Raw genomic sequence first — 27,205 nt, 5'->3', positions numbered from 1 at the left:
AGGAGACTAGGACCTGTGGACACAGCCTTAGAATTAGAGGGGGTCGATTCAGAACAGAAATGCGGAGACATTTCTTCAGCCAGAGAGTGGTGGGCCTGTGGAATTCATTGCCGCAGAGTGCAGTGGAGGCCGGGACGCTAAATGTCTTCAAGGCAGAGATTGATAAATTCTTGATGTCACAAGGAATTAAGGGCTACGGGGAGAATGCGGGTAAGTGGAGTTGAAGTGCATCAGCCATGATTGAATGGCAGAGTGGACTCAATAGGCCAAATGGCCTTACTTCCACTCCTATGTCTTATGTTCTTATGGTCTAACACCTAACACACTATTGCTTTATATCTGCAATGCATGGTGCCTATTCAAATGTCAGTACCCCACTAATGGAAATTAAACAATTAAGTCATATGCAAGTACATTGTGCTTTTCAACTTTCTCTGCCAATGTAACATTGGGCTGGAATCCTTTGCTCACCCTCTGACACCTACATTTTCTGGGTTAAAGGGTCATTGGTTCTATGGGGTGTGATTGTGACCGGATTCTCACTCACAAGAGAAACTCAATGATGGAGATACCATTCCAGTACCAACTTAAAAGGACAACCAAAGATAAAAGGAACATTTAAATTATGAATAGAATGCTAGGCAGCGAGAAAGTGATTGCACTGGTCTCAGCAGGTTGTGGGTTGGTTGGGGGGTGGATTATGGTGGATGGGTGACGGGAACTTGAGATTGAGATAGGAATGTCGTGATGGGCTTCATTGATCCATTTTCTGCTGTTACCTCCACTTTCCTGCTTAACCTCAAGCTGAAGAGAGTAGCGAGACTCAGCCCTCAATATTATATACTAGCTCATTATTGTTGTCTCTAATTCAGTGATCCTTTCATGTATCATCCAATACCAAAGTGAGATAAGCATCTATTGCTATTAAAGAGTGCCTCTGAACACTGGAATGGTTTTTGCCTCCTTGCGCTGAATTGGGAGGTGGTTTTGCAACAGTTGGCACAGCATCCAATACTGCTCTTATTGTAAATTAATTGTCTTTGAATTTTAACCTGGTTGGCCCTGTTCATTTACAAAATCTAAATTCCCTGAAGTGATCATATTATTGCTGGCACACGTAACAAGTGGAGTAACTGTCAGTGAGAACTTATAGCATTCCCAAAGATTGTTAGTTGAAGCAGCTTGAGGACACTTATTGCTACACAAGAGTAAACTGTGTTTCACAGGTATTATTGGCACATTCCCTCTAATAAAATTGACTCTCTCATATAAAGAGTATTATGAAACATGCCAAGTTTGAGAATGATAAAATGCTTGTGTATGTCAATGATTTTGAAGAGCAAGAATGATAACTGGCAGTCTACAATTGATGTCAGACTCCTGCTTGACCCTCAACTATTGGTTTGGTCATTTTCTGATACCAGCTGCTCCCTCGTTTCCTCAGTGGTTGGGCACTGGAAAGATCAGTACCCACTCTCAGCCTCCCATTTTCATTATTACATGCTGTCTTTAATCAAAGTGATGCTGCAGGCATGTTGCTCCAAGTGAAAGTCACATTAGTTGGTCAAATAGTTGTGAAAAATGAACAGTTGGGAGGTGTGCGATAATTTCCTTTGGTGTGGGATCAAAAGCCTCTTGGTTTCACATGCAGGCAAGTTATCTATCTATATCTGTTTCAGGCAATCCTTAGACCTGGTTTCCCTGAGTGCAGCCTGAAATGACACCTTCGGCCAAGCCAGTCTTGTAAGGGGACACATTAAACCTCTGATAGGCCCTTTCTTTGCATAGGTGAAGAGGCTGACAACTCCTTCAGGAATGGATAAAGAATGCATCTTCAAAGTGAGAAACCCACAGAAGTCCAACAGAACATAAGGTCCTCAATGTATTTACAAAATGGAAATTATTGGAAGCTGGGCCAAATCGTGGCAAATGGGATAGGACAGATTGAGATGTCTGGTCAGCATGGATGGGTTGGACCAAACAGTCAGTTTCCATGTTGTTTGACTCTGTAACTCTGTTACAAATCTGAATGTCAGAATGAAAAATATCAGGAAGTGCTGTTAGTGGCGATTGGGTGAGAAATACGCATTATTTTCATTCAGTAGGCAGTAAAATACCATATGATGAATTTCACAGCCCATTGATCCATTCAAACGTTTTACTTAAAAAGAGCGCGGCTCAGAGTAGAACTGTGAGTCTGAATCCCTGCTTCTCTAGTTTGCACTCCCTTCAAGTGCAGATCTGTACCCATGGTGCATTTGAGAAATTTATAATTATTTAATGCTCATCACACAACAGGCAGATTTGTATAGAATTTTGGCTTATACAAAACTGAACCAGCTCAAATTCTGGTGCAGCAAATCTAACACTCCCCAAATCATTACCAACTGAACAGAGAATGAAACTCAGCAAACAATTCAGTCATAGTAACCCCAAGATTCTTGTGTTGGCACCTGAAAGACCATTGCCATCTGAGGGAGCTGTCTTTGTTAGGTAGATATTTATTTTAACTGTGCTTAGACATAAAGAATCATCTGAGCACAGATCATGAAGGACACCTACCAAATAGGACTGAGCACATGTCTGGAGCGTCCCAACATAAATTACTGATGTAAAATTGAATGGATTCCTTATGGGCATGTGACACTCACCTGCCTGATTATTTTGCAAGAATCTGCATCTGATGGTTTTGTACACTTAAGTACAGTCAAAAAAATCTGCTGTTTTTTTTACAACATTCTGAGATCATCTTAGTCTGCTGTGAGTACATTTAGCTTTCATTTCTGCATTAACCTTTTTCATCTATCAGAAATTCCTTGGATATGATTTTTGAAAGCCATTATATCATTTAGTCAAACCATTGAGTGGACGCTCCACATCCTAGGGTCCAAAGAGTACTCTGTGTCTCTCTTGAGTGCAGTTTAGTGTATGGATCTGCACTGTGACCTGAACAGCATTTTATGTGTCTTGGCATCTTTCAGGTGATTTTCAATGCCTTTCACTTTTACTCTGCAATTTAACAAATCTCTTAAGAATCTTTAAATTCTTAGGTGATTCATATAAAGTTTAAAGAGGTTTTACTACTTGATTATTTTTGATAGATTTCAGGCCAGCACTTTCCAAAACGAAAGCAAAAATATATGGATGTTCGATAACTTAAATACAAGCAGTAAATTCCGAAGTGCAATGGATCTAGCAGCATCTGTGGAGTGAGAAACATGCTTAATGTTTTAGATTCATGACCTTTCATCAGAACTGGGAGGTTAAAGTTATATTTAGACAATTGAGTATGTGAAAGGGAGGGCATGAGAGAGAAAAGGAAGGTCTTTCATTTTCGTATATCTCAATTTTGTTGCCTTTGTTGGTTTGTTCTTTTTTCTACATTTATTCTCTCTATTTTCCTTTGCTTTCAGTAGGATATTGCCATTACACCACCATCTTTTCTGTCTTTACTTGTCAGATTACCACTCCCTTTGGTTTTACACATGAAATCTTTTGCCATTTAATCTCCCTGCTTTCCATCCTGTCACAAATCTTTCCTTTTGGTGGTCTGGCCCTACCTTCTGCCTTCCATTTTGTCAAAACCTAATGCATCTTTAACTTGTCCAGTTCTGCTGTAATCTGATATCTCGGAAACATTAACCCACTTTCCAGCCAGGTTTCACATGGCATGCTGTATTAGATCACATTTATGTAAAAAGAACGAAGAATGTATAGATTTTAAATTGTTATGATTTTTTTTTAGCCAGGCTGTGTAAATACTACAGAAGTGGATATCAAGAAATCATCCCGAATGAGAAATCCTCACAAAACAAGAAAGGTAAACCATATTTTCAGTAAGTCAGTCACCACTGACAGAATACAGTGGAACCTAATATTTTGCTATTTAATTCTTGTGAATGCACTCACAACTGGCACTGTGTCAAACTGCACAAGCATTTATGTCAATGCCAGCATTATAATCCTGCAATGTTCCAATCATTGGAAATTAGCTGATGCTGTAAACCTAAACAGTGTAAATAGCTATGACATTATTTTGCCTATTCTATCACCACTTACTGTAAAAATCAATTCTTTTTGTACTTGAGCTGTTAGCATAATGTGTACTTATGTTCTTTTGACTCCATTGTTAATTGTGCTGAACAGATTAAGCTACAACTAATTAACCATTTAGCCAATAATCATTACTTAATTGTTTTCACTGAAGCAGCAAATATCAGCAGATATTACTTCCCCACGTTATTGGAACTGGCAGCATGATGCAAATGAACAGAGATCAAAAAAATTAAGTCATGATGATGTCTAACCAGCTTCAATTTTCATACAGTAGTTTGCTATCTGGTCAATGTGACCATTCTGTCATTTCTTGGATTTGGAGCAAGAGCCTGACTATGGACAGTATGAACGTGTATGATGTTTGGGCAGATGCCCTGCCTGCTGTAATGTTTTCCATTACAAATAACCCCTGACAGGAAGCAAGTTAAAATGTTAATTTGAACAGACAAAAGAAGACAAGTTCAAGTACTTGTAACCATAACCATAGTTACTTTGTTTTTCAGCTGTCTTGATTAACATTCAGATGTGCTTTGAATATTTTCAGTAAATTTCTAATATATCAGAAAGACCGTAAGGCATAGAAATACAGTATGTAGCCCAGGCTAAAGTTCTGACAACATGGGTTTGAATCCCATCTCATCAGATGTGAAAATTGAATTCAATAACATCTGGAATGAAAAGTTAGCCTCATGATGATCATATAACCACTGTCAATCATTGGTAAAAACCCATCTGGTTCACTAATACACTTCAGTGAATTAAATTGGGCATGTTTATTCAGTCTTGTTAATATGTGAATCCAGATCTACAGCAATGTAGATGACTCTTAAATGTCCTCTGTGCAATAAACACAAGCCTAGCCAGTGCTGAGCACATCCCATGAAAAAATATATATTTAAAAATTGCCTTCCCTATTTTCTGAAGAAATTGGATGCTACATTTTTGTAATCATGCATGAAGACTATCAAGTCCCATTGTGCTGCAGCTTTCTGTAGACTTTTTCAATTGAAATGGTATCCAACTCCTTTGTTCTTCCAGCCAAAGAACATAACCTCACTTCCCATGAGTGAATAAAAACATTCAGACAGTCTATTCCTTCTGCCATGTTTTTTTTGCCCACTCACTTAACATGTCTATACTCCTCAGTAGACTCTTTGTGTCACCTTCGCCACTTGTTTACCCAAATATCTTCCATCATCCACCAATTTTGCAACGATAGAGTCATAACATATCAAGTCGTAACATGTATTGTAAATAATTATGGCCCCAGCACTGATCTCTGTGGCACTGTATTAGTTAAAAGTTACCATCCTCAAAGTGACCCTTATCCCAAGTCTGCATCTTTTATTGGCTAGCCAATCTTCTACCCATGTCAATATGCTATCACCGACACATAGGCTTTGTCTTATGAAGTAACATTTTGTGCAGTACTTTATTGAATACCTTTTGGAAGTCCAAAGATAATGTGTCTACCAGTTCTCCTTTATCTATCCTGCTTGTTATTTCCTCAAAGAATTTTAATAAATTTGTCAAACATGATTTCCCCTTCATGAAGCAATGCCGATTTTGTTTGATTATACGATAAAAATCGAAATGCTCTGCTATTGCATCATTGTAGTAGACTAACATTTTCCCAATGACAGATGTTAAGTTAACTGGCCCACAATTGCCTGCCTTTCATCTCCCTACTTTTTGAATAAGCTTGTTACATCTGCATTTTTACAATCATCTTGGACTTTTCCTGAACCTAAAGATTTATGGAAGACTGCTACAAATAAAATACACTGTCTGTGGCCACTTCATTTGAAATCATAAGATATAACCAGGTCCAGAGAATTTAACAGCCTTTAACTGCATTATTTTCCATTTTTTGTTCTCTAGTAATAGCTGTTGTATTTATTTTCACCCCACCTTTTGCCTCTTATTTTTTTTAGAATGCATTTAATATGTTCTACCATGAAGACTGATGAAAAACATTTATAGAATTCCTCTGCAATTTCCTAGTTTACCATTATTATTTATTCAATGTGGTTCTTGAGGTTTAGGGATCAAATGGTATGGGGAGAAAATGGAAACAGGATACTGTGTTGGATGATCAGCCATGATCATCTTGAATAATAGAGTAAGGTCGAAGAGCTGAATGGTCTATACCTGCTCCTATTTTCTATGTTTCTATGTCCCCAGCCTTTTTCTCCAAAGGGCAAATACTCATTTTCCCTTCTGTCTTTTCAGATATTTAAATAAGCTCTTACTTACTTTTTAAAATATTATTTGCAAGTTTACTCTCAATGTTTGTTTTCTCTCTTTTAGATTCTTTTGTCCCTTTTGTTGGTTTTTAAAGCTTTCCTAATTGCCTGGTTTACTATTAATCTTTACTGAAAATGTGTTGCTGGAAAAGCGCAGCAGGTCAGGCAGCATCCAGGGAACAGGAGAATCGACGTTTCGGGCATAAGCCCTTCTTCAGGAAGCCCTTCCTCAAAGATATTAATCTTTACTGCTGTATATAGTTTTTTATTTCAATTTATTATTATCCTTAAGTTCCTTGGTTAACCACAGTTGTTTTGTTATAATGTATTTATTGTGGGTTTGATATATACATAGAAAAGTGATAACTTTGCATTTATGTTTAGAGTAACTTAATTTTGTCGAAGCTAATGTTGCCTGTAATCTTCTGTACTTGCAAGTTGGAACGGACATGGGCAAAGAGAGTTTGAAGGAATGTTTGTGAAAAGAGGTAGCAGTAGTCAACTGTTACTGTTGACGCATGCAATCCAGTACCGTTCTCTTTCAGCTTGCCATGCAACTGGTGTTCCTTGCTTAACTTGTGCAAGGCAGATGAAAATAACAGATATTTGTTCTTTGGTTCACCTTCCACAATCAACTTACACAAATCCAACTTCAGCTGGTCAGTCATTAAATAGCAGCTTGGGCACAAAGCTTTCACTTGCTTGTAGTTTCATGCCAGCAAATTGGGTGTCCCTCTCTTTAATATTTACCAGTTTTTAGACTCCTATTTCTTCAGCCTTGATAAATCCTATTAACATGTTCAGATGCCCTTTGAGTCTTTGCAAATGCAATTGCTATGTTAGGTACCCTATTCTGCTTTTCTCTTCAACCGCCTCAATATCATTAAATGTTACTGACATGCAATTTTCCATTGCCACCACTAATGTTCTCCATGAGTAGTCCAACTCCACACCTGGATCTGTTATAATAAACTGATCTTGAAAAAGACATCAATGCAAATGACATAATTCCATTGAGTTTGTCTGACATCGACAGTGAATCATTCAAGTGAATCCTTCATCAAATATACCCATAGCAACAGGAGTTCATCCATGCGGGCTTTGCCTGAAGTTGGGTCCTTGGTTCTGTGAGAAGCAAAACTCACATATTAATAAATTTCAGTCCGAGTTAAATTCTGAAGCAGCGAATTTTATTGATACGTACTTGCAAGAACAGGTGCCTAACGAGTAAGCACCCCGATCTAAGGGTTACATTCTGATTTATGCTGCTCAGCTGCGTCTCTCGGTCCTCCCCTTTCACCCCATTGATTACTTTTACTGTAGCGTGTAGCCTATCACAAGCTCTAGCTTCTCTCCGCCTCTGTTTACTTCTCCCATTACTCTAAGCCTGTCGCTCCTTACTCTTATTTATCTTGTTCCTTATATGTGACTATCCTGGCATAGTTTGCTACCTTTGTGTGATCATCCTGCCAAACTAAATTCCATCAGTTGGCCACATCCCTCCTGAGATCGGTACACTATTCTCCTGTTACTGGTACATCCCACTACACGGTCGCTCTGCCCTATTAGTCATAGATAATTCTACCTGTTTTCGCTTCTTCTGTTTTCCTATGCCTGGTATATCCCGCTCCACGATTGCTGAGCCTTCCACATCCATCAAAGTTTTACCTGCACATCCACTAATATCATTTATTGTATCCTTGCTCCCAATGCGGTCTCCTTTACATTGGGGAGACTGGACACCTCCTAGCAAAGCGTTTTAGGGAACATCTCCGGGACACCCGCACCAATCAACCACACCGCCCCGTGGCCCAACATTTCAACTCCCCCTCCCACTCTGCCGAGGACATGGAGGTCCTGGGCCTCCTTCACCGCCGCTCCCTCACCACCAGACACCTGGAGGTAGAACGCCTCATCTTCCGCCTCGGAACACTTCAACCCCAGGGTCTCCACGCTTCAGTCTCTCTGCCTTTATTCCTGATGGAGGTCTTCTGCCCAAAACATTGATTTTGCTGCTCCTTGGATGCTGCCTGAACTGCTGTGCTCTTCCAGCACCACTAATCCAGAATCTGGTTTCCAGCATCTGAAGTCATTGTTTTTACCTTTTTAGTCATAGATCATTCTATCTGTTTTCGCTTCTCACTGTTTAGTATTTGCATGTGCAGCCTAATTTTATAATGTAAGCTTTTGCAGAAGCAACAACTGTTCCCTTATTCTGCACAATTTTAACCCTGAACCTTACAATCCCCCCTTTTTCTTCTTGGCTACTAAATATTGTCTTCTGCATTTGTCTCATATGTTGCTTTCCAGTTTGCTAGCATCATCCCTGAGACTTCATTTATAATGGCTAATTCCTTAAGGTCACTCATCCCCTCATTGTTCAAGAGGTTGAGTTCCTCTGCCAGATTACCTTTTAGAGGCATTTGTTTTGCCAAGGCCGTCTCAATTAGCCGCTGGGTTAACCCTCGTACACAAGGTATGATACAACAGCCAATTGCTGTCAGTACCCCTGCTACCACTATCAAGGAGGTGAGGATAGAGACTACCACGCCTTTCCACTTCCCAAACCATGATTCCAGCCATCCCATGAGTGATGTGTCCACTCCTGAGTTCTCAGCCAATTCTTCCGCCAAGGTGGTCAATCCTTGCAAAGCATGAGAAATTGACCCATCAGGTGCTGTATTATTTGGAATAAAGGTACAACAGCTACCCGCTAACATCACACATACACCCCCTTTTTCGGCTAGGATCATATCTACGGCCAGTCTGTTTTCCCAGGCCATTCTGCTGGTTGCATCAAGTTGCTCGGAAATACCCTTGACTGCATCTCTAGTGTAATTGATGAATCTTTGCTAGTTGTAAAAAATATAGTTTATCCAGTCCACGTTCTTGTTGACCATTACCCACCAAAATAGGGCCGATTCAAAACCTGCTGCAATCTGGTTGCGGTCCTTGAACTCATCGGGGACCCCTCTAGGAACTCCTATAGAGTCGACATAAATCCTATCATCAAAGGAAGTATCTAATAACGACCTTTTACTCCTCTCATTCTTTGTTACTTCTCCTTCTCAAATGCCAAGGTGAATGGGATTGCCAATTGCACATATCCCTCTCCAGTCAGGAGGTAGGGTCGGTTGCAATATTCTGCCTCCACAGTAACACCAGAGATCCACCCGGGGAACCCTGAGTGCTGAGTAGTTCCCTCCTTTGTCCATTTCGATGTCATTCTGAGTTTCTATACATAACCTCAGCTCCTCCAAGTCTCTGACTGATTTGATCCCGTCGGCTTATACACGATGTGTGATTCCCAACCGTGGTCAAAAATGGGGGTGGGGGGGGAAGCTTTCAAATCTGTCTTCTCCAAGGGAGGGAACATTAGATAGGGATATACAATTCCTATCATTCCATGCAGTCTTATCCTGATACAGGGCTATCATACATTCCATGCCCTTGCTGTTTTGGTTCCACCCGAACAGAAAGAAGACTATGTGGGCAACTGGTCTACTGGAGGCACATGCGTAGCAACTGCTTTTATTAAGAGTGTTAACAGTGTACTTTACCCATTCAACCCAGGTATTTGCGTCCCCGTATCCAGTTTCTATTTCAATAGTCTGCTTCAAGTCCTTCACCTCTATAATTTTTAACCACCTTTGGGTCATTGGGCAAAAGGATGTATCTTATTATCAAGTTGTTTGGCTCGTTTCTGTTTCCTACGGCTATTTGGAAACAGCAGGCCGAAAAACACTTCCCAGTGGCAGCCATTACTATCTTTAAATCGTTACTAAGGAGTCGAGAACCGTTTTTACGGGGAAGTCTTCAGAGGAGGTATTTTTGATGGTGAGATTTATCGGGTGGCATTTTTTGTCAGGACAGTTTAAGGCTGGGCGAAAGGGGGCTCTATGGATAGTGATGCCAGGTGGCGGTTTTTGCGAACCATACCTTGTGTCCGGTCGGGTCTTAAGAAGGGTTTCGGAGGAAATATACTCCCTCTGATACTTTACATCTGCGCATTCTACTAGACTGCAAGCATCGACTTCTATTACTTGTGGATATTCAGACTCAGGGACCGTTAATAACAAATATGGAGATGACAGCATGGTTTGACAAAATCCCAATACTAAGTAGGCTAATATGGTAACCCTAAGCGTCCCCAGCTATCCTATAATAGTATAATAGTATTGAAGGACCGAGAGATTTAACATGCAATACAATATATAGATATCAAAAAGAAACTATCCCGCATCCGCATAAAAATCAGTTACTTAAAGTCTTTTGAGTCTGAGTTTCAGTGGTTCTTCCATCGATTTGGCTGTCTAGACATCTTCCTTAACCAGGGATTCCACCGGTCCTTTAGTCCTGGTGTAGTGAGTCCAGCCTCTCTCCGCCGTGTGTATCGCCGTTTCAGTCGTCAAAAGAGCCTGGTACGGTCCCTCCCAATCCGGGTGCAACTTAGTTTCTGTCCATGACCCAGTCTCCCAGCTGGATGGGAGGAACGGCGAATTCAAGGGGCGGAGTCTGTGCCAGTAATCCTTGTCTTCTAAGAAAAGACAAAGACGAGGACAAGCCCAGTATATACTTTTTAAAGAACAGATCTTTAGTCTCCAGGGTTGGCAGTTCCCCTTTCGTTCCCAGATAGGGCAGGCCAAACAATATCTCATAAGGGGACAGCCCCATATCTTTACTTGGAGCTGTCTGCACTCGCAAAAGGGCTATAGGTAAACACTTAGTCCAAGGGAGTCTGGTGAGTGTCTGGTTCATTATCTCAACCTTTCCTGATGAAGGTGGGTGCCAAGGGGTGTGGAACTCCCAGGAGACGCCTGACCCTTCATTACTCCCTGGAGTACCCTGGAAGTAAAATGAGTTCCCTGATCTGAATCTATGCAATCCACTATCACATATCTGGGATTTATGTATTCAAGTATTACCTTGGACACCCCACTTGCGGTGGCAGTGGCTAAAGGGTACGCCTCCACTCATCCAGATAGGTGATCAACCATTACCAGTATATACCTCAGTCTTCCCACTTGGGGTAATTCGGTATAATCTACTTGAATGCTCTGAAATGGTCGGAGCCCAGGTTCTCTCCCTCCTGGGACTTGTTTCCTCAATACCTTCTTGTTGACTTTCTTGCATGTTATACATCCCTCACATATCTCTTTGGCTATCGTATAGATCCCTTTGCATTCATATTTCCTTAAGACCAAATCACACATTGCTTGCACACCCCAGAGACTCCCCTGGTGTAAGACAGCCATAATTTCTCGCATCATCATCTTATTTAGCATCTCCCGGCCATCGGGTAGCATCCAGCGCCCTTCTATTGTCTGTTCTTCTAGTTCTTCTAACTCTCTCTTTTCCTTAGCGCTAAATATCGGTCTCCCCCCAGGTTCCTGTACCATCGGTACCAAAATCTATATTGTAGCGGGTTGAGGGTTCAGAGCTGCCTCCTTAGCGACTTCATCCGCCAATCTATTTCCCTTTGCTTCGGGATAATTTCCCTGCTGATGTCCATTTATGTGGACTATTGCTATTTCCATTGGCAATGAAAGGGATTCCAATACTTGTTTTACCAATTTCTCATGAGCCAGTTCTTTACCCCTACTGTTTATCAGTCCCCTCTCCTGCCACATCTTCCCAAATGTGTGTGCAACCCCGAAGGTATACTTAAAATCTGTGTATACAGTTCCTTCTTTGCCTTCCAAGGACTTAGTGCATAAAATTTGCAAGTCTGCGCCAACCAATCATTGGGTAGTCAACTAGCCTCAATAACACTCCCCTCTATTCCATCCACTACTGCATATCCATTGTGTCTTTTACCTTCAATCACTCTGGAGGACCCCATCAATGAACATCCTGGCCCCTGCATGTAGAGGGATATCTCTAAGGTCCATTCTTACTTTAGTCTGATATTCTATACTGTCGAGGCAGTCATGTTCTGGGTCTGAGGGAGCTTCATCCTCCCCTTTCCAGAGAAAGGTAGCTGGATTCAGACAAATGTCTGTGATCAATGTAAGGTCATCCCTCTCTATTAGAATTGCTTCATAGTTTAGAAATCTAGGGTCCGTAAGCCATCGTCCTGCTTTATGGTTTAATATGGTCCATACCTGATGTGGGGTGCTGACTATTAAGGCTCCCCCAAAAGTAAGTTTCCAGACTGTTGCTGCCACTGCCTGCACACACTCTGGTCAGTAATGTAGCTTTCCATTCTTTAATTAACTATGAATTAATGCTGCCATGTTTTAAATTAGCAATATGACAGGTCACTGAGACAGTGTCAAGGAATCCTGTCAATTAATATTGATTCAGGCTAATACAATTGATATATTAGAAATATTAATTATTAATTATATATATTATATAAATAAAATAATCATTATCTGTAATTCAGGGTGGAAACGCATCAAGTGGCTAAAACATTTTAGAAACTGTAATTGCGTAGTTCTGTTTGTTTACCAGTCACTTGTGGCTTCTCATTCTGTTTCTGTAATTGTTTTGCTCGAGCACATTCATTTTTTAAAAACCTCAACAGATTCCATCGCACCATTTGCAGTTAATTCAATCCCCAATTTGGTGGCAGTATCTTGTCATGAGCGCAAAACTGATTCTTCGTGCCTCTCATCACAAAACTGTCGCCATAGTCCAATTAACTCTTTCGTTCCCGCTCCCATGTTACGTTGCCAGATCAATTGCTGAGCTGATTTAACCAATTGAACAGCTTTAGGGCCACCTAATGACCATTCTTCATCACCCAATGTTTTGTTTAAACCTTTATTTTTGATTTAAGAAATATTGCAATATCTCTTGCTCCCTATAGCTTCAAATACCAATTTATCAATTTATGCTTGTCTAACTTTAAAGCCTGTTCCTAACTATACATTTTGAAATCTTACTTGTAAATATATATTTATATATTATAAATTCATTTATTCAGTATTTAATATTTAAAATGTAAAATGCATACAGTTCCGAACTTTGAAATCTACTATTATTACCCGGTTTTAGTCACTTAATTTAAATCCAAAATTAGTTTTCTTAAGTTGTCCTGACCAGTCATTGCTCAATTACAGTGCTATAGGTCATGAAATAACCAAAGCTGTCTTAAAAGGATTTGTCTATTCAAGTTAAAAGAAAACTTATAATGCATGAATAATGGCCAAATCCAAGGTCACAGATATTAACCATAGGATTGATTTATTACAATCTAATGTTGAACTGAAACTTCAACTGTCATTGAGGGAGGGAACTTTCTGAATAAAGCTACGGCTTAAAATTAAGTGATAACAAATGAGTCTGAAACACAAAAAAAAGGTGTTCATGTTGTTTTCCTCCGTATTAAGCTGATTTGAAATCGTTTTTATGTAAGGATAAAAGAGATTAGTTAGAAACTGATAGTAAGGCAGTCATGACCTGTAAAAAGAACAGGAGTTAACATTTTATTTCGTAATCACTGTAAAATCCTTAACCTTAAAAGAAATCATGTTAAATTTCCATAATAGAAATCAGATTCAAAACAGTCCCGGATCTCAAGCTCCAGGGAACAAAGCACAAACATTCAATCACCAACAAACAAATGTACATTCAAACCGAATCACAAAGGGTTAAACTTTCTATTAGCTGTACAGCTCTTTTCTCTCTCTTTCTCTTACACACACACACACCGTATCTCACAGACACTTTTTGAGCTTCCAGCAACAACAACTCTAGAGGCTTCTCGCTCCACCCCTCTATAATCACAAATTTTTTTTTGATGTCTGGCCATGATTTAGTTACAAAGTATACCCTCAGTAGCCCTTCAGCTACTAGCCCTTCCAACACTAAGCATAATCTGATCCCTCCTGACTGAAAGGCTGTTTTCTGTTGACATATAAATTCAAATATTTACAAACTCAGTCTTCATCCAACCCGTACTTTGGCCAGAAGACGGCAGGATGAAGAATGGATTCCTTAGTCCATACAAAGCAACAATCATCTTTTTGCTATCTCTTCCCCTTGTGCAAGTATTATTTTTCCAATTCCACAACATCCTGCCCAACGGACTTTCTGGAGGTATGTTATCAGGGACCCCGCCTCCATTTCCATTTTTTTTTCGGAGGCTTATACTTTACCCTCGGCACAGCCCATATTGAGTTCTTTCGTTAGACACTTATTAACTACTAGAACTCAATCCCAGCCACCAAGGCAGTACTTAAAAGTCAATTTCACTACCTTGGTCCATGCATGGAGTTGCCTGGCTCCCTGTGCCTACTTACTTTCACCTGGTTCAGATAGACTCTCATCGGATCTCAATCAGTCAACCAGAAGGGGAACCCACCGCCGAGGAACACGGGACCGTTCTAAAAAGAACGGGACGCGTCTTCCCAGCCGTCGACGGTGCCCACCCTGCTGGTGATGATGGATATCCCGGACACGAGCCCCCAAATTGTGAGAAACAAAACTCACATATTAATAAATTTCAGTCCGAGTTAAATTCTGAAGCAGCGAATTTTATTGATACGTACTAGCAAGAACGGGTGCCTAACGAGTAAGCACCCCGATCTAAGGGTTACATTCTGATTTATGCTGTTCAACTGCGTCTCTCAATCCTCCCCTTTCACCCCATTGATTACTTTTACTGTAGCGTGTAGCCTATCACAAGTTCTAGCTTCTCTCCGCCTCTGTTTACTTCTCCCATTACTCTAAGCCTGTCGCCCCTTACTCTTATTTATCTCATTCCTTATATGTGATTATCCTGGCATAGTTTGCTGCCTTTGTGCGATCATCCTGCCAAACTAAATTCCATCAGTTGGCCACATCCCTCCTGAGACTGGCACACTATTCTCCTGTTACTGGTACATCCCGCTACATGGTTGCTCTGCCCTATTAGTCATAGATAATTCTATCTGTTTTTGCTTCTCACTGCATGTACAGCCTAATTTTATAATGTAAGCTTTTGCAGAAGCAACATCTGATCCCTTATTCTGCACAATTTTAACCCTATACCTTACAGTTCATTGTTTGCTGATGTTTCACCCTGAGCCATTTTCTTGGCACCTTTTATTAGTGGTGGTTTGTCATTGTCTTCCATTCAGAGGCAATGTGAAAAGGCCAAGTCTATCTCCACTGAAACAGAAATCAAGTATGTGCTGTAGGTGTAATTCTGAACCACTATAGGCATTGTTCTGGCTATTTAGCCAACTGAGTTAACTGACCATCGTAACAGATCTAAGCTAATATAAATGCTGATTAGTTACTATTGAAGAAACTCAATCTCTAGAAGTTATTCAGCTATTAATACCTACTTGTTATCTTTTGAAAAAATTACAAATGACTTATTAAAAAAACTGGTTAATTTCACAGTGTATATTACACGAATAATAAACTGATTTGAAGATTCAAACCCTTTTCAGGTTTCTTTCTCAGTTTATCATGTTCTGCTGATCCTTTAATTATTCTGTAATTGCTCCCAGATATCTGTCACCGTCAAAATACCATATACACCAAATGATTTCCCAACAAGCCTGGAATAAGTGGAGCTAAGCGTTAATAAAGTCCTATCAAATGGACATTATGCATTGGGAAAAGTATAATGCAATTTCAGTTGGAATTTCCCTTGGACAGATGGTGGCAGTCAATTTATTAGTTTGCAGTTCTAAATGAGATTCAAAATTTGTGATGGAATGTCAAAATTTAAACTCCCAATGGTTTATCAGGCTAGTTTCTGTATTATGATCAGCACATTTTATCTATGATTCGGTCCTGATTTTATCTTTACATTTTCTTTTGTGCCAATAAGTGTGAATATACCAGCTTAAAAAAAACGTTTTCAAAGTTGTCATTCTATGGTCCCTTGTTCATCAGTTCCCTATTTGGAAGTTATTAGATTAGATTAGATTAGATTACTTACAGTGTGGAAACAGGCCCTTCGGCCCAACAAGTCAGTCGCCAGTCAGTCAGGCGGGAATTGAACCTGGGTCTCTGGCGCTGTGAGGCAGCAGTGCTAACCACTGTGCCACCGTGCCGCCCTTATGTTCCACAGAGTAGTTGTTCTCATGTTACAAATTTTTATTGATAAGGCCAAGCTCATTGTCCATATGAAAAGGATAGAAGAACATGGACCATTCAATAAACCAAAATAATAGCAATCGATTTTCATATCAAAAAATGTATCATTGTGCATGGAAAAGACCTCTCAAATATTTGTACACAATGAGACAAGTGTCTTTATGTATGGATATGGGTAAACATTTGTTTGCTAACACTCCTGTGGAGCACCAGGCACGACATTAAAGTTGCTATAAGAACTAAATCAAAATCAGCCCGCTTAGATATGTTACAGCAGAGGTAGCTCTTCGTATTCACAGAGGACTTCACCGATGAACTATCCTTGAAAAAAAAGGAACAGAATGAATCTCAACATATAAAGTCAGGGAGATCAAAAACAATTTCTGCAGTGTCCATGTAAAGAAATTTAAAGCTAGCATACCCTGCATTACAATCATCAAACCATATGCTGAAGGTTGTCAAGGCTGCAACAACTGACAGCAACATTTGACCTTGTGCAGGGAAGATGTCACTCAGTTTTAGCTTTTCACTTTACAGCTGGCTCACAATAATTCAGCGCCTCGGAAATGGATTTCCAATAACACGATTTCAAAGTGAGGTTTGGCCATATATTCGATAATGCTAAGTAATAACAAGATATTATTAATTCATTCTGTATACAAACAACAAACAAGGAGCAGAGTATGCCATTTAGCCCCTTGAGTTTAATCACCATTCAATAAAACCATGCTTGATCTGATTGCAGTCTCAAATGCACACACTACCTACCCTTGATAATCTTTCAGCATCTTGCTTAACAAGAATTTCAACGAGTCAAGAGGGTGTTGCTGGAAAAGCACAGCAGGTCAGGCAGCATCCTAGAAGAAGGAAAATCGACGTGGGAGGGGAAATTGTGGTCTTTAAATAAAGAGGCCATCTGGTGTGTTCAGTGGTGGAACTGGTCCTCCTGGGAGCAGGTCCGGTGGAGGTGAAGGAATTAGGAATAAGGGATAGCATTTTTGCAGGAGGCAGAGTGGGAGGAGGTGTAATCCTGCCCACCTTCTGAGGAGCCCCACCTTATCCCAGTTCCAACCTTCCAGCTCAGCACTGTCCTCATGACCCATCCCATCTGTCCATCTTCCTTCCCACTTATCTGCTCCACCCTCCCCTCTGATCTATTACCTTTACCCCCACCTCCATCCACCTATTGAACTCTCAGCTACCTACCCCCAGACCCACACCCCCTCCCATTTATCTCTCGGCCACCGGCCCATAAGCCTCATTCCTGATGAAGGGTTCCTGCCTGAAACGTCAATTTTCCTGCTCCTTGGATGCTGCCTGACCTGTTGTACCTTTCCAGCACCATATGCTTGACTCTAATCTCCAGCATCTGCAGTCCTCGCTTTAGCCAAGAATTTCAAGGATTCTGCTGCCAGCACTTTTTTTAAGTAGCACAGACTTATGAACCTCTGAGAAAAATGGAATCATCTGTTCTCTGTTTTAAATTAATGACCCCTGAGTTTTAAACACTAACTCCTCATTCTAGATTCTCCCATAACGGGAAACATCCTCTCCGTATCTACGCTACCAAACATTCTCAGGATCTTATATGAGTTAATCACGTCATCTCATCCCCTGAAGTAAACTGTGCCTCTCGCCTGGTGGAGTTCTAGCTTCTGGCATTGGCTTTCTTGATGTAATTTTCCATTCCCTCACTAGATCCAGGAAGATGAGAGTTCATGGTGTAGAATCTTCTTTCCATTAGCAACTCTGTTGGAGTTATCCTTAGAATTCCATGAGATGTGGTCCTATAGGGTCCAGGACAGTTTGATATCAAACAAATGTGTAGGCAGTTTCTTTAAGCCTGCCTTCAAGATTTGGATTGCCCTTTCTGCCAGACCATTGGATGACGCATGGTATGGAGCTGTCCTTACATGTAGAATTACATTTGACTTGAAGAAATTACTCTAATTCCCTGTTGGTAAATGATAGCCCATTATCTATGACCAACACATCTGGGAGTCTGTGTATTGCAAAAGACACATGCAATTTTTCTCTTCTTCCCGTGCTTGATGAATTAATTCTATGCACATTCAACCACTTTGAGTGGGCATCTACAATGACTAAGAAAACTGAGCCTACGAAAGGACTTGCGAAGTCAAGGTGTAACTGAGCCCAGGGTTTATCTGGCCATTCCCAAGAATGCGGAGAAGCTACTGGTGGCAAGTTTTGTCCTTGTTGGCACACCGGGCACTGCCCCCCCAAAGCATGCAACCCCAAAGCTATGTCTGCATGCAACCCTGGCCACCAGATATAACTTCTCACCAACATATTCAAATTGGAAACCCTTGGATAACCGGAAGGGGGTTAGCTGGTTTCTGGCAGCAGCCATTGCTTACAACAATCACTCTTGCTCCCCATAGTTATATGGCATTTCTCCACGGTGATCTGGTGTCTCCAGGTCCAATAAGGTTTCCGTTCTGGTTGTAATGGCCCTTTTGTTCCCCCATCACCACCAGCTGTTTCAGTTTCATTTCCTGACTTCAAATATGACTGCCAAATCTTCCTTCTCTATTTGGGTGCAGTCATGTTCTGCATTAGCCAAAGTCCTGGATGCATGCGCCATTGGGCGTTCTTCATTGGGCCAACTATGAGCTAATGCAACTTGATATCTAATGGGAGGCAGCGTGTGTCAATACCAGCTCTCCCTTGGCATCACAGTGTGTCAGCATCTTAGAGGATGATAGCTGTTTCTTCACTTCCCTGAAAGGTAACCTTTTTTTAAAGAGTTGATGCAAAGGTGCCAGGATGGAGGCCAGCTTATGTATGAACTTTCCGTAATAATTCACCAGCCCAAGGAAAGACATGGGAGCTGGGGCATCTTTGATCACTGTCACTTTATCTTCCAACGGATGTAACCCAGTCTTGTCAACCCTGTGGCCCAAATAGGTCACTTGAGGTGCTTGGAACACGCATTTTTCCATTCTAAGGCATACACCTGCCTGGGAGAAATATCTAAGGATGATGTCCTCAGCCAAACTCCTGGACTCATACACCATTAGACATTTCTGTTTATTGGGCCAAGTAGTCTAAGTGCTCCTTTTTGGTCTTCCCTGTTATTAGCACATCATCTCGATAAATGCTGACCCGTGGTAGAAGAAAGTGAGTCGAGAGTATGTTGCTGGGTAAGCACAGCAGATCAGGGAGCATCCAAGGAGCAGGCCAATCGACGTTTGATGAAGGACTTATGCCCAAAATACTGATTCTCCTGTTCCTCAGATGCTACCTGACCTGCTGACCTGGGGTAGACCTTGTAAAATGTTCTCCTTCGTCCACTGAAAAATTGCATGGGCTGATGATACACCAAATGGCAGCCTTGCATAATGGTACAAACACCTATGGATATTAATTGGAGCATATGTCTGGTAATCCTCATCTAACCATAATTGCAGGTTCGCATGGCTCATGTCCAGCTTCGTGAAGGACAGACCCCCACCAGCTTTGTGTGTGAATCCTCTATCTGAGAAATTGGGTATTTATCCAGCCGTGAAAAACAGTTTGTTTAAAATCCCCTCAAAGCTGAACTGACCCATTTGGCTTCAAAATTGGTATGACTGGTGCTGCCCATTCCACAAATCGTACTGGTTTGATGATTCCTTCGGTTTCCAGCCTTTTGCATTCTGCCTCTACTTTTGCGTGTGGGGCAGGCCTTACAGAATTGTGGAAATGCTTCCTGATCAATGTGCAAGTTGACCTTGCCTCCTTTGATAATCCTTATACCTTCCTGAATGACTTCCAGGTATTTAATTTGGACTTCACTCAGACAGCCATTTTCTTATTGAAAAATGTTAAGCCAGTATAAGTTAATTTTATTCAACCAATTTTGTCCCATTAGGCTTGGGCCTGAGCTTTTTACTACAATCAATGGTTACTAAGCCAGCTGCTTCTCATAAGAGTCCAGAACTAAAATTGTGCCCTTAATCTGTAAAGGTTCCCCAATGTAGGTTCTCAGTCTAGCTGAGATCTTTCGCAAATTTAAGAGTTGGAGTCCCAAGCGAATTTTGTTAAAGACTGGTTCTGTGATCACTGAATTGGCTGCACTGATATTCGCCTCCATTTGAACCCGATGACCATTTAACCAGATGTTTATTTTGATTGGTTCTGATTTGGATGTTGGGTGGACTTTCCAGGGTGTGCAATCTTCTCAATACTGGCTTATGAGTTCTCTTACTCTATTTAGGTCTGGTAGGACTCCTTTTCTGTCTCGAGTCCACATACCAGCAGCAACTACAATGTCTTGCTGGCCTGGATACTGAAGAAAGTTCTAACCGTTTGGCTGAGGCTTGAAGTTTTGCTGTGGGCTGAAGTAAAGTGGCTCTATTCAGAATATATCCCAAGTGAGGCTATGTAATTGCCTGCACTCAAGCATGTTCCCCAAGCTCAGTTGGACTGGCCAATTGTCCACTTCCATCAGAATACTCTGCAACCCAGATGCTCCACATTTGCAATAATGAAGTTAGTTGTAGTGCTTGTTCAAAGTCCAGTTGGGCTTCAGCCAATAGATGCTTGTGCATTGTGACATCATTAATCCCACATACCAACAGTCTCTCAGCCTCTTATGAAGGGTTAAAACAAAATAACGTGCCTCTGCCCTAGCCTAATCAAAAATCTCAACACAAATTCCCCTGGCTCTCAAATTGCCAAGTAAAACCAATATTATCTGAGAATTAGAGGAGGCTTTGGGTTGTAATATTCCTTAACTAAATCTGGCAAATCTTGAAATGTTTCAGCCTTCAGTTTCCCTGGTGCCTCAGGGCAAGTTAAATTCCTAATAACCAAAAAAGTTATGGGTCCACAAGCTGTCAGGAGAGTTACCCATTGCTTTTCATCTGCCTCAATGTCATTTATCCAAAATAGATCACACATGTTTTTCACCCTGCCCAGTCTTTGATGGCAGTGTTGAAAATGTCAAGCTTCCCAAATAAAATGATGTCAGAAGTGCTCACCACAACTCAAAGATGTCTGTTGCAAGTGAATTTCTTCAGGAACATATCCATTGAAATAAGTCCTGCGAGGCTAGTATCACATCATCAAATCACCCTCTATTTCCACATGCCTAATACTTGGCTTTGGTTTAGCCCCCTCAGAGCCAGCTCTCAGAGTGTCAGAATGTCTGTCTGTCAGGCAGGGCTCCCTAATTGGACCAGATTAATGGCCCCAATCAGGGAACTCATATTAAGAGGTCCACCTAGCTGACGTAGTTACAATCCCCACTCCCTGTATGGATGTTGCACATCATTACCATGATTCAGACATCTGTTGCTTTATCCTTTTGGTGTGAATTCTCAAATGGTCAATTCACCAACAAATCACCTGTAGGATTTTGGATTGACCAAACTGCTCAATCTATCTGCAGCAGCATGTTGTTTACAAAGTCCTTTTGTCAATGCCCTTTCTCTTCCTATGACTGTGTAATACAAGGTAATACCTGAGTTTGATCCATTTAATTGGTTTTGAAGTACATCACAGTGGTGGCACAGTGGCTCAGTGGCTAGCACTGCTGCCTCACAGCACTAGGCTTCCAGGTTCAATTCCAGCCTTGGGTGACTGTCTGTGTGGAGTTTGCATGTTCTTCCTGTGTCTGTGTGGGTTTCCTCCCACATTCCAAAGATGTGTAGGCCAGGTGAATTGGCCATGCTAAATTGTCCATAGCATTAGTCAGAGGGGGATGGCTTACTCTTCAGAGGGTCAGTGTTGACTTGCTGGGTAAAACGGCCTGTTTCCACACTGTAGGTAATCGAATCACTTTTCTTTTCAGAGCCATCACCAAATGTATTTTCTCAGGTCGCTCTTCAGGGTTACTCTTGAAGGAATATTTGCAGCTGTCCTGGACGTTATCTCCAACTCCTTTATCTTTATAGTCACAGAAACAAAGTGCACAGTTCTCTCATGGCTCCAGCATCATTTTTCCAATTATTTTGCAGACTTTTGGTAACAATCTATGCATCTTCTAATCCTGCCTTCCTGTTCTGATATTCAATGTGTCGATGTTTAGTCAGATTATCCATTTCTTTTTCAGTGCCTAGGTGAGTTTGGATTGGGAACATATCAAGTAGCTAACTTATTGTGGTTTACAATGAACTTTAAGTTAAAAAATCACACAACACCAGGTTATAGTCCAACAGGTCTAATTGGAAGCACACTAGCTTTCGGAGCGACGCTCCTTCATCAGGTGATTGAGAACTTCAAAGTTCTCAAGCAGATTTGTAGCTCAAATTGTGGATTAGGTGTTGACTTGCTCACCGAGCTAGTGAGTTTGTTTTCAGATGCTTCATCACCATTCAAGGTAACATCATCTAAGAAACACAACCGGAAATGATATCACCTACTCCAACAAACCAGGGCACATAAATAGCAAGCGGGACAGAACACCAGCGCTTCAATGGAGGCTCACTGATGATGTTACCTAGAACAGTGACGAAACATCTGCAAGCAAACTCACAAGCTCAGCGAGTGAATCAACAGCCTTACAGTGAAGTGCATGAATTGAGCATCTCAATGAATGAAGGGGAGAAAGGACAGATGTATTTGGTTGATTTTGCCGAAACAAAGCAGCTGACTGGGAATATTTCTAGTCGTTAATGTGAAAGTAAGGTCTTCAGTTTGTATTCAGGTCTCCAGTTTTTTTTTCTTCATTTCCTCTTTTTAAATAGATTGATAGATATAGGTATAAGATTGATTCTAGAGTATTAAAAACAAGTGTTTTGATAAAATGAAGTGTACACTGTAGGGATACTTCAAGTATACAGAGCAGGGTTACTAGAGTGATTTTAATTGATAACCTAATTAAAATATGACAGGTCAGATGATGTGTTGCATCTGCAGCATGTGGATACCATGGCGGTTGACAGTGAACACATCTGTAACAAGTGTTTGCAGATTAAACAACTTTGGATCCAAGTTATCTGCACACTCCAAGAGAAAGTCACATCCCTTAGAATAGAGAATTTAAAATTGGTCTGTGATCAAGGACAGGAGCATGTGATTATAAGTGAGAAAGATATGGGGATCTAAGGAGAAGCTCTTGAGAAGCCTCTGTCCCTCCAATTGTCCAACAGTAATGATGTCCTTGCAATCTGTGTGGATGCAAGGTAGGGACTGTGGGGAGAATGCTAGACCTGACCACAACATTGCCAGTTAATGCGGAGATAGAAATAGAAATGTAGTAGTGATAGGAGACTGTATAGTTAGTAGGATAGATACTGTCCCCAGTCTTCTCAGAGCCCCTCTCCACTCCTGTAGTTGCTACAACCTGAAGAAAAATCCAAATCCTGGAGGATTCTTGTAGCCCATGCCACGCTCCTTTTAATTGGAATGCTCAGAGAGTGGATGCGCCAGCCAATCATCTGTCCCTCAAGGGTCTGAGAACCCAAAGGTGGGAAACAATTAGTTTGCTCTGCCAAGGAACAACTGCCAGATGTCCAATTCAGAGAGTGAGATTCCAGATGTGAAAACAGTCCCTCCAGTCTAGTACAGTCCCAAGTGAGAAGTTCTTTCCCTCCGTTTCTACCTTTTCGATAGCTTGTAATTTCCCTCTGTAAAATCAACAGGCTAAAAATTATGGGACAATGCGTATTGAAGTGAGAAAAGGTTGTTCCATAGTAACCAATGGTTGAGGTAAATGAAATCACCTTCTGGATGAAGTAAACAGCTGAACAAAAACTGGTTTTGTACTATGGAATCTTGGATTACAGTGAATGTTATGTGGGAGTAAGTTTTAACTGTGACTGCAAAATCCAGATTTCGGTAAATGTAAGATAACTTTACAACAAGTCAGTCCCTTTTAAGAGCTCTTAAATGTCCTCATTTGCATCCTGTTCTTAAGTCTGTCTATGGTCTACAAAACGATGTCCGAGGTCACAGTCCGACCCACACGCCTGCACCAGAAGCAAAGCAACCAACCGTAGAAGAGTTACATCAACAGGTTTGTAATATTAATCATATGTAACTTGCACAGTAGTATTAACCCTTTCCAGCTTGTTGAATTTGGTTGTCAAGTCTTTTCTTTTCCATTTTACAGATAAAGCACTGGCAAATGCAGCTAGATAGACACCGGTTAAAAATGTCCAAGGTTGCAGAGAGGTAACGTTCTGTTTCCCTGTTTCATGACTTTGTTGCAATTTTTCTGTTTGCCCCCCCACTCTTCCTCTTTAGTCCACTCTGTACCAGGCACCATCTCTTAACCCAGATTCACAGATGATTTGAGTGCATCTAGTGTTTGAGAGCTTATTCCATTTGTTTGAGAGCTTTCATTTGGAGACCATTTGGTGTTGGAGTGCATGTAATGTTTGAGAGCTTTAAGTGTGCTTTAGTGGGTTGGATCTGATACTTCCCCCATCAGTTTGCTTGGAGGTCGAAGGTGAGAGGCTTCATTAAATCCACTCAGTAGCCAGTCAATGCCTATCTGCCCACTCCTGATTCCAACGCAATATTACCTCTCTGATCTAATGCTGATTGCTTAATGTGCAAATGAATAGAACTGCTGCTGATCAAATTCACTTGACTGTACCTATTCTTCCCTGTGCATGCCACTGCAGGGGACTATAATTTTTGCGAGATTCAGTTATTTCTTTATGCTTCAGTGGTGGTCTTCTTCAAAGTATTTGAAACAATTCGTGGAGCTTGTCTTTTAGATTTGTGCTAGTGAGTGGAAGCCAACTTTTACCAATCCCCAAATATGGGGCCACAAAACAAGGAAAGGAATTGATAGGGATGCACCTATTATTCTATTTTGAAAGTCAGACATTAGTAGAAATAGCTAGTTAGCTATTCCTTGCAGATCCATTGATATAAAGCCTAATGTTAAATCTCTGTGGTGTTGATGTTTAAATATAGCTATTGGAAAGGACGTCCATTAAAAATTATATTCCAAACCAACCCACAAGGCAAACTAAATATTCTAATATCCTTACTCCTTCTATTCATTGACCCTTCAGTTGCTCTCACTAATGTTAAATCCACACCAACAGTAATCTATGCTTTCTTCTTTGGTATCTCAATTTGAAAATTAAATATTAGAGACAAGTAATTGATTTTCCTTTGAAATCAATCACTTATGCATTTGGCAATTCAAGGCACATTAAGGAACTGAAAGAACTGCTACATTTCAAATCCCCTGCTTCTTTCTTTCAAAGCTTTGCTTTCCTGTAGATTGTACCGTCTTTATGACACTCTCAATTCATCACACTAAATTGCTTCTATCAGCCTTGCATCCACCCATACGTCATATTATTAACTGTCATGACTCAGTTGGTAATAATTTCTTGTGGATTCAAGCCTCAGTCCGTACTTGAGCATATCATTTCAGCTGACATTGCAAAGCAGTATTCAGGTAATGCTGCATTATCGGACATTCTGTCTTCTGGATGAAACATTAAAAGTACTAGGTAGAACATTATCAAGTCATTATTTGAAGGAGGCAAGTATGCCAGCCAACATTCATCCATCCACAACAGCATTATTTCACCGGTCATTCATCCCGTTGGTATTTGTAGGACTTTCCGATGGAAAAGTCAGTCATTGTATTTGGCTATAAGCCAAAACTAACTGCATTTCAGAAGACTTCATTGGCTGTCTAGTCTTTTTGGCTATTCTGAGGATATAAATGGCAATGATATAAATGATATAAATCCTAGATCAAATAATTAAACATATGTTCCAGAATGCTGACAAACATGACCTTCATGTCCCAGGTCTGGCAACAGATATTCTGACTTCTTTCTTTTTACACTCTTACTAGTCTTTGCATAGTACATGGTTTTTATCTATTCATTTGTGAAATATCAGCACTGCTCGCTGAGGCAGCATTCATTCCCTGAATAAGATGGTGGAGAGTTGCCTTTATAAACCATTGCAGTATAAGTTGAGTTATTATACCCACAGTCCCATGAAAAGTGAAGTTTCAGGATTTTACCTGAGAGACAGTGAATGAACGATAACATCATTCCACATCACGCTGAATGTGACTTGGAGGGGAACTGGTGATGGATCAATGCATTTGCTCCCTATGCCATTCTAAGTGATTAGAGGATGCAGGATTGAAAGGATTTGCTGCTTTTCTTTCAGTTTCTATGTCAATGCCATGTAATGCTTCCAATTTCATTCCTATAAAGTTTCATAGTGGTTTGACACAACTGTGTGTATCAGTGCCATTTCATTAGGCAGTTAAGAGTCAACCACATCGGCTTGGGCCTCGTAGGGGAGGCAATGGCCCAGTGGCATTATCACTGGACTCTAAATCCAGAAACTCAGCTAATGTTCTGGAAATCCACGTTCAAATCTTGCTGTGTCCATTTGAATTTAACAAATTAAAAGGAAAATCTGAACTTAAGAAGCTATTGATGACTATGGGACCATTGCTGATTGTCTGTGGGAAAAACAAACCATCTGGTTCACTATTGTGCTTCAGGGAAGGAAAGCTGCCCTTCTCACCTGGTCCGGCCTACATTTGATTCCAGACCCACAGCAATGTGGTTGACTCAACTGCACTCTAGAGGCCCAGCAAGCCATTCATAGCACATAGAACATAGAACATAGAACAATACAGCACAGAACAGGCCCTTTGGCCCACGATGTTGTGCCGAACATTTGTCCTAGCTTAAGCACCCATCCATGTACCTATCCAATTGCCGCTTAAAGGTCACCAAAGATTCTGACTCTACCACTCCCACAGGCAGCGCATTCCATGCCCCCAACCCACCCCTAACATCTCCCCTATACCTTCCACCCTTCACCTTAAATTTATGTCCCCTGGTAACACTCTGTTGTACCCGGGGAAAAAGTTTCTGACTGTCTACTCTATCTAGTCCTCTGATCATCTTATA

The 27,205-nt window shown here is 40.9% G+C and overlaps 1 protein-coding gene across 5 annotated transcripts in view; it reads left to right on the top strand.

Moving 5' to 3' along the window:
• Nucleotides 1–27,205, top strand: part of LOC122552701 (regulator of G-protein signaling 7) — a 450,150-nt gene that overhangs the window by 384,013 nt on the left and 38,932 nt on the right. For all 5 annotated transcript variants that reach the window (XM_043695584.1, XM_043695581.1, XM_043695583.1 and 2 more), the window contains exons 10-12: nucleotides 3,746–3,820; nucleotides 24,208–24,306; nucleotides 24,403–24,464. In XM_043695584.1, the coding sequence (XP_043551519.1) occupies nucleotides 3,746–3,820; nucleotides 24,208–24,306; nucleotides 24,403–24,464 (236 nt within the window). The remainder of the gene's footprint in view (nucleotides 1–3,745; nucleotides 3,821–24,207; nucleotides 24,307–24,402; nucleotides 24,465–27,205) is intronic.

Source organism: Chiloscyllium plagiosum, chromosome 9 (genome assembly GCF_004010195.1).
Source record: "Chiloscyllium plagiosum isolate BGI_BamShark_2017 chromosome 9, ASM401019v2, whole genome shotgun sequence".
NCBI lineage: Eukaryota > Metazoa > Chordata > Chondrichthyes > Orectolobiformes > Hemiscylliidae > Chiloscyllium > Chiloscyllium plagiosum.
This window is presented reverse-complemented; position numbering and strand designations above follow the sequence as displayed.